Raw genomic sequence first — 13,934 nt, 5'->3', positions numbered from 1 at the left:
AATAACAACCTGTTTATAAGAGTCATTTACTCGTGAATCACACTAGCACAGTCTCGCTGTATGTTTTTGATTCACTAAAAAACTGGAAAGATTGTGATTAATTGGAAATTCAATACTAAATTGCACTGTGCGGTAGACAGAGGATACGTGTGGTCCACAATCGCACGATACGCATAAGATACACATTTGACTTTCTGAAGCATGTGTGTATCTGACAGACTAATATGCGGAGGATGGTAATTGCCTCTTTACAGCGCTCCGACAGAAGATGATTTGTTTGAAACACAAGACACTGCCATTCACTCGGAGGAGTAATTTACTGCTGGAATCAGAAGCAGACTTGTTATTTACAGAAAAATGAAAATCAAAGGATAAGACGACTGTTTGTATTTGCATTTCTGTGTATTTGCATACAGTAGGTGCGCCTCTTTTTTAGTAAATCTCTTATAGAAAGTAAAATTACAACTGATAACATCTTAGTTTAGTGAGGTGAAACTGCAAAAGTATGGTTTGAAAAGGTTTCATTCATTTAGAAACAGTTGGAAGGAAACTGGGAAAGCAAACAAAAGCAGTGTGATCCTCTCATAGCATGGACTTTAAAGTAGTTTAACACTGCGCTGTTGCTATGGATACAAGAATAAAGCCTTACGTGAGACTGGTACTCAACCCAAGAGAATCAACACTTTCTCGCAGATATTTTTTAACCAACTCTTCGCAACAAGAAGCTATGTATAAATCATAATAAGCTAGATTTGCACTCCACATAAACATCATTATGCATTATTGCATAAATCATGAATCAGGTGCTTTGACGGGAGCGATACAGTAAATCTTTACTCACTGTGACAATGGCGTACAGGTTATGATTCAGTTTTACCCCGAGCAATCTAGAGATATGAACAGAACAGACGTGTCTGGGGGAAATGGCTTGTCAGGGTTGTTCCTCATTCCATATGGAACAGGAAAGGAGGTGTAAAAAAATCCAAAGCTCTCATTTTTTGTCAGTTAATCAAAGGAACCATCATTCTCAGTGGTCCAGGGCTGCATATAGTATAAAAGGACTGTTCTCTGAATCACATGGCCAGCTGTCATAGAAACAACTGCACGGAGCAAACCACAATCTGTTCTTAATGAGAAATCTGCCTTTTCGGCCCATACACAATCAATGTAGTCGTGAAGGTGCTTGCATTCGAAACTGGTAGAGTATGCCGAGGGTGTTAAAAATGCAATCTGGACTACACCGTTTCTTAGGTACGTGGGAAGTCTGCATGCTGTAGTCTTCCTTTTCATTCAGCATTAATTCCTTTGAGGCCAAGAGTTTACTACATAAACATGTAAATACACTACCGTTCAAAAGTTTGGGGTCAATTTGATTTTTAAATGTTTGAAGTCTCTTTAATGAAAGAAGTGTCTTATGCTTATCAAAGTTGCATTTATTTGATGAAAAAAAATTATAGTAAAAACAGTAATACTATGAAAAAATATTACAATTCATAATAACTGTTTTCTATTTGAATTTATGTGACCCTGGACCACAAAACCAGTCTTATGTGTCAATTTTATCAAATTGAGATTTGAGACATTTTCTGAAAGCTGAATAAATAAGATTTCCATTGATGTATGGTTTGTTGGGATAGGACAATTTTTGGCCGAGATGCAACTATTTGAAAACTATTTGGAATCTGTGGGTGCAAAAAAATCGAAATATTGAGAAAATCTCCTTTAAAGTTGTCCATTTCTGTTGGCGATTGTGCTGCATACACTCACAAAAATAAAATTGATATATTTACGGTAGGAAATAAAATATCTTCATGGATCACGATCTTTACTTACAGTAATATCCAAATGATTTTTGGCATAAAAGAAAAATATAATTTTGACCCATACAATGTTTTGTTGGCTATTGCAACAAATATACCCGTGCGACTTATGACTCGTTTTGTGGTCCAGGGTCACATATTTTAAAATTTACTTTATTCCTGTGATGGCAAAGCCATTACTCCAGTCATTACTCCAGATCATTACTCCAGTCTTCAGTGTCACATGATCCTTCAGAAATCATGCTAATATGCTGATTTGATGCTCAAGAACCATTTCTATGATGAAAACACTTTTGGGATTATATTATGAATAGAAAGTTCAAAAGAAAAGCATTTAGGCAAGGCAAGGCAAGGCAAGGCAAGGCAAGTTTATTTATATAGCACATTTCATACACAATGGTAATTCAAAGTGCTTTACATAGAAGAAATTAAAATAATCAAAAGAAATAAGAATAATTAAAACAGTTTAGAGTAAAAAATAAAAATAAAATAAAATAAAATACAGTGCAAACAGTCGGACGAACAGCGGCACAGTGCTCATTCAGTAAATGCAATGTTAAACAGAAGTGTTTTGAGTCTGGATTTGAATGTGGCTACAGTAGGAGCACACCTGATCTCTTCTGGAAGCTGGTTCCAGCTGCGGCTGGCATAATAGCTAAAAGCGGACTCTCCTTGCTTTGAGTGAACCCTTGGTATTTCTAGTTGATGTGATCCTAATGATCTCAGTGATCTGTTGGGTTTATATTCAGTGAGCATATCTGCAATGTATTGAGGTCCTAGGCCATTAAATGATTTATATACCAGTAATAATACTTTAAAATCAATCCTAAATGTGACTGGAAGCCAGTGTAAAGACCTGAGGACTGGTGTGATATGTTCATATTTTCTGGTTCTGCTCAGGATCCTGGCGGCAGCGTTCTGTACGAGCTGCAACTGTCTTATGGTCTTTTTGGGAAGGCCAGTGAGGAGTCCATTACAATAATCCACCCTGCTGGTGATGAAAGCATGCACAATTTTCTCTAAGTCTTGACTGGAAACAAAGCATCTAATTCTTGCAATATTTTTTAGATGATAGTATGCTGATTTAGTTATTGCTTTGACATGACTGCTGAAGCTAAGGTCTGACTCTAGAGACACACCAAGATTCCTGACTTGATTTTTAGTTGTTTGACCTCTAGAGTGGAGGTATGCATTCATCTTGAGAACTTCATCTTTGTTTCCAAACGCAATGACTTCAGTTTTGTCTTTGTTTAACTGAAGAAAGTTTTGGCACATCCAGCTGTTGACTTCATCAATGCATTGGAACAGGGAGTCAATGGGGCTGTAATCGTTAGGCGATAGGGCTAAGTAGATCTGTGTGTCGTCTGCATAGCTGTGGTAAGAGATTTGGTTCTTTCTCATTATTTGGCTCATTGGAAGCATGTACAGGTTGAATAGGAGTGGCGCAAGAATTGAGCCTTGAGGAACTCCGCATGTCATGGATGTCCACTCAGACTTATGGTCTCCTATACTCACATAATAACCTCTCGCTTCTAAGTATGACCTGAACCATTTTAGGACTATCCCAGAAAGACCCACCCAGTTTTCCAGCCTGTCAAGAAGTATGTTGTGATCAACAGTGTCAAATGCAGCACTGAGGTCGAGTAGTACCAGCACTGATATTTTGCCTGTATCAGTATTTAAGCGAATATCGTTAATTATCTTTATGAGCGCTGTCTCTGTGCTGTGATGCGATCGGAAACCAGATTGAAAATTGTCAAAGTATCCATTTGAGCTTAAGAATTTGTTCAGCTGATTGAAAACAACTTTTTCAATGATCTTGCCAATGAAAGGAAGATTTGAGATCGGTCTATAATTGCTTAATATAGTCTTATCAAGATTACTCTTTTTTAGGAGGGGTTTGACAACTGCAGTTTTCAGGGAGTTTGGAAAACTTCCAGAGAGAAGTGAGGCATTTACCACTTCTAGGAGATCTGCTTCTAAGCTGTTTAACACACTTTTGAAGAAAGATGTGGGAAGAGCGTCAAGGGCGCAGGTTGATGTTTTAAGGTGCTGTACGGTTTCTTCCAAAATTTTGCCATCAATTTCTTTGAAATCAGACATAGTAACTTTCTCAGGTTGTGGTCTGATCTGTCTGACCCTAGTGCAACTCAAGGATGTGCTGATCACCTTTCTGATATTATTGATTTTCTCAGAGAAGAAAGAAGCAAACTCACTGCACTTGCTGTCTGAGAGCATTTCACTGGGAATCTGGCTCGGGGGGTTTGTTAATCTCTCTACAGTAGCAAAAAGAGTGCGTGTGTTGTTTAAGTTGCTGTTAATAATATTTGAGAAGAAAGTCTGTCTAGCTTTGCCTAGTTCCATATTGAAAGCATGGATGGTGTCTTTGTAGATGTTATAATGGACTACAAGTTTTGTCTTCCGCCACATGCGCTCTGCTTTTCTGCATTGTCTTTTCATATTTTGCACTGCTGTTGAGTTTCTCCAGGGTGCCTTTTGTCTACCACTCTTCCTGACCTTCACAGGAGCAATATCATCAATTACACTTTTAACTTTTGAGTTAAAAGAATCAAGGAGAAAATCAACAGAGTCAGCAGATATGCTTGGTGTTAAAGATATAGCCTTCATAAATAGTACACTAGTGTTCTCATTTAAGCATCTCTTTTTGACAGACACAGATCTAGCTTCAATGGCAGGAGAGATCAATATATCAAAGAAAATACAGAAATGATCAGACAGTGCTACATCCTTAATAACAATCGATGAAATGTTTAGACCCTTACTGATAAGTAAATCTAGAGTGTGTCCACGATTGTGTGTCGGTCCATGTACATGCTGAGTCAGATCAAAAGTTTTTAAAACAGTTTTGATTTCTTTTGCCATATTGTTTTCTGCATTGTCTATGTGGATGTTGAAATCTCCGGCAATAGCAAAACAGTCAAACTCTGAGGAAATGGTTGATAACAGTTCTGTAAAATCCTCAGCAAAGGCTGAAGAGTATTTTGGAGGCCTGTAAACAATGATTAGTAAAATGCGTGGAGCACCTTTTAACACAATACCCAGATATTCAAAAGACGGGTAATTACCAAATGATATTTGCTTACATGGATAGACATCTTTAAAAAGAGCAGCTACTCCCCCACCTCTCCTACCCGCTCTGCAGACACTCATAAAAGTATAGTTAGGAGGTGATGTTTCATTGAGGACAGTTGCACTGCAGTTGTCTTCTAGCCAAGTTTCATTTAGAAACATAAAATCCAGGTTGTATGTGGTTATTAAGTCATTGACTAGAAGTGATTTATTTTTAAGTGAGCAGATGTTTAAGAGTGCTAACTTAACAGTCTTACTTTTTGTCCGCACAGCAGTCTTAGTTTGGCGTGTAATAGGCACCAGATTAGATGGGTTTGCTGTACGGCTTTTGAAGGCCTTAGACTTTCTATCATGTAATCGAACAGCAATAGAGAAAGATACAGGCACACAGGGTTCCCGCTTGTTCTGTAAACATTTGAGAAAGTTACTGTTATCATAGCGGGGACCCGACACATATCAATGAGAGCTGGTATCAGTTGTTTTTAGTTCACCTCGAGCAGAAGGAGGAGGGTGTGAGCCCTGTCGTTGTGGCAGAGCCCGAAGAACTCTTGCAGGAGGGGGGGGAGGGCGAGCGGGGCCAGCTGGCTTTGGTGGTTTTGGGGCCTGCCGTTTTTTGGTTGATATCTGGGGGCTCGCAAAAGAGTGTGATAGTTTGGTTCCAGCAAAGACCAGTTTTTCCATTCTCTCTGAGAAGCACAGAAGTGGAGATGCTGGAGATAGAGATAGCGTGTCTGGTGAGAGGGGCTGTTGTTGTTCTGGTGTTATCGGAGGCTGTAATATGCTGTCCTGGTTTCCCTGGCTGTTTTCCAGGAAGTCGTCCTTGGGTGTTGAATCTTGGAGCAGTTCTAGTATGTCACAGTCTGTCTGTGGGCAGGGCTCAGCTGAGATTGTGTCCGTGAGCAGAAGTTGTTGTGGCTGAGTGGTGTTATCATTGTCCTTGTGTGACGTGTCAACCGCATGTCCATTCAGGTGCTGGAGTGAAGTCCTGTGGTCATTCATACTGTGTCCAGGTGTGTGTGTGCCATTCAGGTTGAGTGGATTGGCACACACTGCAGAAGGATGATTGAGGGAGAAGTAGATATTGTCCTTTAGCACTCTTGAACCAAGTTTGTTTGGGTGGAGGCCGTCCTGTTGGAACAGTTGCCTCTGACTCCAGAAAAGATTGAAGTTGTCAATGAAGTTCACTCCTTTTATATTGCAGGTTTTTTGGAGCCATGTATTAAGCCCAAGCAACCGTGAAAACCTGTTTGTTCCTCTTGCTGGGAGTGGTCCACTGATGAATGTTTGTACTTTCAGTCTTTTCAGTGTTTCAAGAAGTTCATTGAAATCCTTCTTAAGGAGTTCTGACTGCTCTTTATGAATATCATTTTTCCCCACATGAATGATGAGTCGATTTGCAGTCTTATGTTTCATCAGAATGTTCTCAAGTTCCCTGTTTACATCAGAAGTTGTTGCTTGTGGAAGGCAGCACGTAGTTGTATCTCTGCTACTAGTGTGTCGGATAATTGAATCACCCACTATCAGAGTCGTGTGCTCGGCTAGGCTCTGAGCTCTGTGCCGCTGTCTGCTCGACCTTGAGCGCAAGTTAGCATCAGTGTTAGCTACTGGCTTATCCAGTCTGTGTTCGATCACGTTTGGAGATTCCTCATTTACATTCATTAATACTTCAAATCTGTTCTCAAGATGTATAGGCGGTGGTAGGAGACCAGTGTTTGCAATCCTTGTCAGAGCCGTATCTGGGGTAGAGGATGCTATTGCGGCAATATGTGATACTCGTGACAATCTGATGTCTCGGGTGCCTTTGGGTCTCGCTCCCTGTGTGTGCCATCGATTTGTAAGTCGATCGGCTTGTTTCTCTACACTCAGTATGGCCTGTTGAGGAGCAGTAGATTCATGAAACTCACCAGCTGTATGCTGAGGGCGTCCATGACGGAGCTCTGTTGTGTGTTCCGTCTGGTTTGGTGGTCCCGCAAATAACTTTGTTTCTAGAACTGCAATCCTTTGCAAAAGTCTGTGGCAGTTAGTGCAGCAAGTAGATTCCAGAAGAGGCATTTTCTCTTATCCTTATGCAGTTGTGTTTTCTCTTCCCCGGAATGTAAGCTTTCAGTGGGAGGCTGGTCGAATAAAATAATTCAGCTTTTTTTGTAGTAATCCAAGCTTTTGAGCACTGTGCTGATTTGCTGAGGTTAAAATTAGTTGATAAAAGAAGATAAAATATAAAAAAATATAAAAGCGATAGAGCAAAGCGCGGAGCAGTAAGCAAGAGCGTCCGAACAGTAGCTGAGCAGGAAGTGGATTTACATCAAATAGAACAGTTTACTGTCATTATAAATGTCTTTACTGTCACTGTTGATCAATTTAATGTATCCTTGCTCAATATACAGCAAGTATTCAACCTTTTGAACGGTAGTGTACACTTATTCTTCCTCCTTCATGAAACATGAGCAGAGTTTCTGTGTAAATATGACATCAAACATGTCTGACGTCATTACAATGGCACAATTTTTGGACAAATGGATCTGTAAACAATTCACACATACCAACAGTCTGCAGTCGTGTCGTTCCAAACCTGTATGACTTCCTTTATTCTGTGAACCCCATTGGTTTTCATTATTCGGACAAAGGGTGAATTACTACAGGAGAGAAACTGAAAGTTCTCCGGGCCCTATAAGAAAAGCACAAACACAAACACACACACACACTCACCTCAGGCAGCCAGTGGCGTTGCGAAGGACTTGGGAAGTGTGCATTTGTAGCTTGCGGTCCTCCTGATGCGGGGACACGTCCCAGGTGGAATGGGGAATAATTACTGTGTTGGTCAAGACGGCCAGAGCGTCCTGGATTATAGGCATCTTCAGAGCATCACACGAGGACAGGTTCCACAACACACCTGCACAGGAACACACATGCGTGCAGCGTTTAGCGTAGCGAATAGGAAGAGCCTCCTCTTTTTGACTTTTTGCATGCCGCATTTAAAGATAAACTAACACTTGAGAGACGGGTAAGTTTGAGACCCCTGCCGGAAAGTGACAGCACTACTGTGCAAGAAATAATGCTTTTCTATTATTATTCTTTCAGAGGAGTAAAAATGTATAACATTGTCCTTTCTATGCTTGAGCTAGCCTGAGACAGGTTTTGACAACGTCTCACAAAGACTCGGAGAGCCACAGAAATGTAGAGCTGAACCCAGAGGAAAAAAAAAACATAATTTGACAAGCCTGCGGTCTCACATTACTATGACGGTCTAATATTATTTTACCAAACTCTTTCACAGCTCCGCTAAGTCTCAGAGGAATATGTGATATGATTTACTAGATGCAATTCACATAAAACAACTGTACTGCATAAACCTACAGCATTTCTCAGCTGGTCAAAATGAAACAGTCTCTACATAATAATGGCAACTTTTACCGACTATTAAAAACATGTCAAGACTTAATATCTTTGGTTCCACGTAGCATTGTCCCTGTTATCGTTATCAGTACAGCCATTAGAGATTTATGAGAGCCATTCTTGCAGAAACATCATACTTGCCACAGACAGTAATTTGATAAACAAATAGAAATTATGGAGAAGAAGAGGAGGGAGTCATTAGCATTTTAATTTTTTGTTTAGGAATGGATAATGACAGTGGAAGAGGCAATCAATATGTTTGTTCGGTCAAGACCTTTTGTTCTCTAACATATGCATGAGTCATGACATTGTAATATATGCAGTTCGATGGTGGCTACGATGTGTTGAAGGATCTGAAGTATAGAAAGTGAAGCATATACTGTATATATGCATATATTTGTGTGGGAAGTCTGTGCTTTTTGCTCTAAAGTGAAGTCCTAAACTAGCAGAGATCAATCACCAATACTCACTTAAAGATTGTGGGCATAACGGTCAAGTGACTAAGCAGCCGTCTCCTTTTAGACTAGAAGGAAAACCACTAATTTTCATGTTTTTGACACAAAATGATGCGCCTAATTAGAATTTCAAACATGCTAATTACTGCGTCTCTTCCCACAGACCCCAAAGACTGGAAGAATTCATAGAGTTTTACAGCATTAACTAAATATATGAACATGACCTAAGGTTTATCAGTTTATGCGAAGCAAAATCACATGCAGTCTATCAAACATCTCAAGATCTGCACGGACAGCTCTAATTTTCTTACATCACCATGGTGATTAGTCACACTGAAAAGGTCAAGTCAAATGCACTGCATTGTGGGATAGAGTTGTTTGCACAGTGTAATACTACCGTTTAAAACGTTGGGGTCAGTAAGACTTTCCTGCAAGGATGCATTAAATGAAATAAAATAGGCATAATGTTTAATGTTTCTATTTTCAATAAACGCTGTCCTTTTGAACATTCCATTCATCAAAGAATTCAGAATTTTTTTCATTTTCCACCAAAGACTTAAGCAGCACAACTGGTTTAAAATGTGATGATAATAATAATAAGAAGAAATGTTACTTGAGCAGCAAATCAGCATATTAGAATCATTTCTGAAGGATCATGTGACACTGAAGACTGGAGTAATGATGCTGAAAATTCAGCTTTGCATCACAGGAATAAGTTGCATTTTAAAATATATTCAAATAGAAAACAGTTATTATAAATTGTAATAATACTTCACAAAATTACTGCTTTTACTGTATTTTTGATCAAATAAATGCAGCCTTGGTGAGCATTAAAGACTTATTTCTACTAAAACATTTTAAACAAATGTTTAAAAAAGTTATTTAAACAATCCAGGCCATGTTCACCATCGATCATCAGCTATAAAAGGTTCAAGTTACAAGAGGAAAGTCTTATTAAGGTTATAGGAGGTCAATTTCAAGCAGTCAATACTTAAACATCCTGCAAATGAGGAATAACCAATTTAGCCATGCGTGTGGTTAATAAGCCTATCCTGAGCTCATCAATATCTCACCTGAGAGAGCTCACTGTCTGAGGTGGTAATTTATCCTGACAGATGCTATATCACTGAGGATATCTCTAATTTCCTCAAACCGCTATAGAACATTCTAATGTTCAGCAGCTGCAAGGACAGAAATGTATTTTAGGACACGTTTCACATAAATATATTAAAACACAACTATTGTGTTCTAATCACAAAACAGCACATTAGCTTTTACATTGCTTTTAGCATGCTTGTGATATATTAGATTCACTTTACATTATTTCCACAGATGCATAACTAAACTCTCTTTGTAGCAGGAAGCATTATCAAATTCGCCAATATTTCATTAACAAACATTTAGGAAAAGCTTGATGACTTGCTCGAATTCTGTGAAGCTTTATACATTCTCAGAATGTACATTGTATTTACTCATTTAGCAGATGCTTTTAGACAAAGTGACTTAATAGGCAAAAAATATCTTTGTTTAAATGCGGAATTTCAAGAGGTTTAACAAAGAACAGTAAATGCCCACTTTGACCGGCCTTGGTTTCAGAGATATTTGTTTTCAACTCACATTCTCTATAGGGATTAAACAAAAAAAATCTGCCAACTCTCTCTCTCTCTGAATAAATTAATCACAACCTTTGCTTTGAAGAAAGTATATGAAAAAAATGTGTAAATGAATCATGGTAAAATATAAAGTATAACCATTGTCCAGTTATAAAAAACTAAATATTTTATATTATTGTAAAATATTTAGATTTATTTATCTATTTATTTTGTGCAATGCTTAATAGGTAGTAGTTCAATTCTGGCTTGTGGCACCGATACAAGCATATCATGAGTACCATGAAAATAATAATAAAATAATAAATTAAAATAAAATAAAAAGGCATGTCTAAAATAAATAAAAGAAGTTAAAAAAGTCATTTTAACTTAAATTATATTAAATTGACTTAATAAAATTAGTTGATGAAAAAAGAGAGATAAAAATTTCTTAACTTATTTTGTATGAGTTAAAGCAATGTAAAAACATATGTTGTCACGACTTTGTTCATATTTTTTTTACAGTGTATACGCAGAAGGTTGGTTTAATCTCACCGCCTGCTGTACTGAATGAACGGCCTTGCAGGGGTTCTGCTATTGCCTGTAGTGTGAAGAGCTTCTTGCTAAAACCCACTCTGTCACTCAGCGCTATGAAAAACTAGCAGATGTCAAAATGGGGGACAAACTCTAAAAACAGCGATGATGATAAATTGCAGAACACTTATGCGACCTATTAGAACGAAGCCAACCTTCAACTCAAATCCAGTCGCTCCTTCCCACTGTCCATCAGCCTCACAAAGGACACGTAAAATGAGTCAGACCAAACTTCTATTTTTCCTATTTGCCCATCTTCACTTTTCCTCTCCTATGCCCGATTCTCTCTCTCTTTCCCTTCTTTAAGAAACTACGCACATTATGAGTCAGTATGCAGAGGTGGCAGCTGAATAGTTGATGACGCTGACCTTGCCATTTTCTTGCTCTCAAACACACACACACACACACACACACACGTGGTAAGAAAGAATGTAAAACAAATTGGTTATTATTTTACGTTTTTGCAGCATCTCGTGCATGACACTGCGTTCTAAAAACGTGGCGCTATGGTTAAAAGAAGTTAAACTTTGAAAAAACGCGTCTCGAGACTATACGTCTTTCCCCATTCCAATGGCCGCAAAAGCAAAGCAAAAACAAAGTGTGTGAATGGCCTTTTATTCTGTGTACGTTTATAAACGTGTGAGATTTTTATTGCGGTCACTATTTCTAGTAGTCTTCTGTCGCTCATTTTCTTCCCGACTTTCACTTTCTTAAATCTTTGAACAAAAGCATGCATTCTGAAAAGGGAAGAACAACCTTGATGGCTGAACTGAGAGGGCATCTAATCAGAGGCCGCTTCTCATGAGGGAACGAGAGAGAGAGAGAGAGAGAGAGAGAGAGAGAGAGAGAGAGAGAGAGAGAGAGAGAGAGAGAGAGAGAGAGAGAAGGAAAGAGGAAGAAAGGAAGTCTCAATACTAGAGCAGTACAAGGACATAATTGTCGTCAGTGGTGACATTGACCAAGATCAAATCTCATGCCAGCAGAACACAGGCCCAGATTTAGACGGCTTAATTTCACTTGGGTATCTCACTGTCCTGAACAAAAATCCCACAGACATCTTCACTTGTCTACACTTGCCTCTGTGGAGACAGATGTAAAAAGATGAATTTCTCTAGTCCTGTTGCAAAGTTAATTTACAGTGTCTTAAAAAAATGAGTGGAGCTTACAATAGCAACACTAACATTTACTAATTAACCACTATTAACATAACTAACTATAACTATTGCTCAAACATATAGGGTTTTAAACTAAAAGTATTAGGGATGCACAAAAGATCAGCACAATATCGGTTATGGCCGCATCTGAGGCAGTGAGTGCATCCAATTACATTTTGACCAACTTACAGGTAATAAAGTTTACTCTAGCAATGTGGGCTCTCAGTTTTTTACTGTCTTTTGGCCAAAATCTCATGTTAAAGACAAAGTGATATGCATAGGCAATTTAAGACAGTGTTGGCTATACGACTTAACTGCAAATGTAGACTAATATACCTTTCTCCTCTCCTCAAATACATAAAACATTGGCCATTATGTATAGTGTTTCTTGAGTAAAGAAAATTCTGTACTTCTGAACCAGTTCTTTATTTACACTTGTATTGCAAACAAGCAGAGACGGTCCAAACTGCGCGCAGCACTTCATTCACAACAGAGGAGAGGCAGAGTTATGAGGTTTGATTGACAGTTTGAGGAACTAATGGAGTTATGAGGCTTAGTCACAAGCTCTTTTTAAATACTTAAATTAAAAGTGATTTCTGAAGGATCACGTGACATTGAAGACTGGATTAATGTTACTGAAAATTCAGTTTTGCCATCACAGGAATAAATTACATTTAAAATACATTAAAATAGGAAAAAGTTATTTTAAATTGTAATAATATTTCACAATATTGCAGTTTTACTGTATTTATTAAATAAATACAGCCTAGGTGAACATAAGAATCTTTTTACTAAAATCCAACTAACCCAAAAACTTACGAACGGTAATGTAAATGGAAAAAAATAGGCCACAAGACCCATATTTCACATTAAGCACACCATATGAGACATGGCCGTATGCTAGAGAACTGCAGCGCGAAACAAAACCCAGACGCCGAGTGGAATTAGGCTAACAAAGCAAGAATCCTCCTTAATTTCAGCATACGATCGCGCTGAGTAGTGCAATTCAAACATCTCTTGCTGCCAAAGGATTCAGACAGTTTCTCAGGGGATGTTCTGTCGTCTGGGTTTCTCGCGAGCTTCCTGTTCCTGCAGTCCAGTCTTCCATCTGTTCTTCACAGCCGTGCGATTCATGAAGGAACATGCTCGTGCTCACTAAAGCCAAACACTTTATTTTTATTTCATGTTGGCTCTGTAGAGCCTTTAATCAAAAACTATATGTCAAAATGTGTTATAGCTTATTTTGTTTGAGGATCAATAATAAAGATGATTGAAGGTTGTAAAGCTTCACGACCCTTCTCCAATACAAAATTCTATAGTATCCACACATCACAAACTGAAATACTATGAAAAAACCTAATAGGTGAATGTGAAACCAAAACCGTGTGGCTGTAAATGAGACATTTGTAGAGACAGTTTTTAAACTGTGTTTGAACATATTCCAAGATAGTCTCAGAGCCACTGGCCACTGACAGGACAGCAAGGTGATTGGACACCTGACCATCAGGTCCGAATGGGTCCATATATGGCTACATTTACATTCTGCCTGTCAAAAAAACCAGCCCTTTCTACAGAGTCAAACAGACAGGCAAAGCATGACTCAGATGTGCTGCTTTGCTTGAGATTGAGAGGCTGGGAATCCTCTGGGCAGCCAGAGACCTTGAGGCTTCCAGCTCGCTGATTAATTTGTGACAGGAAGTCTCTCTAAGTGCCCTATGTGCAATGCTTTTAATTTATATGTTAATCTGAATTCAGCGCATAGCAGGCATTTCCAGCGTGGCTCTGTTCCAAAGTTTATCCATTCCGTTACAGAAACAATTTAGAAACATGTTTGGGAAT

At 38.6% G+C, this 13,934-nt stretch overlaps 1 protein-coding gene across 6 annotated transcripts in view; it reads right to left on the bottom strand.

The window, feature by feature from the left end:
- ctnnd2a (catenin (cadherin-associated protein), delta 2a) overlaps positions 1–13,934 on the bottom strand; it is a 259,552-nt gene that overhangs the window by 52,890 nt on the left and 192,728 nt on the right. For all 6 annotated transcript variants that reach the window (XM_079601833.1, XM_079601834.1, XM_079601836.1 and 3 more), the window contains one exon: positions 7,617–7,800. In XM_079601833.1, the coding sequence (XP_079457959.1) occupies positions 7,617–7,800 (184 nt within the window). The remainder of the gene's footprint in view (positions 1–7,616; positions 7,801–13,934) is intronic.

This window comes from Phoxinus phoxinus (genome assembly GCF_949152265.1).
Source record: "Phoxinus phoxinus genome assembly, chromosome: 24".
NCBI lineage: Eukaryota > Metazoa > Chordata > Actinopteri > Cypriniformes > Leuciscidae > Phoxinus > Phoxinus phoxinus.
This window is presented reverse-complemented; position numbering and strand designations above follow the sequence as displayed.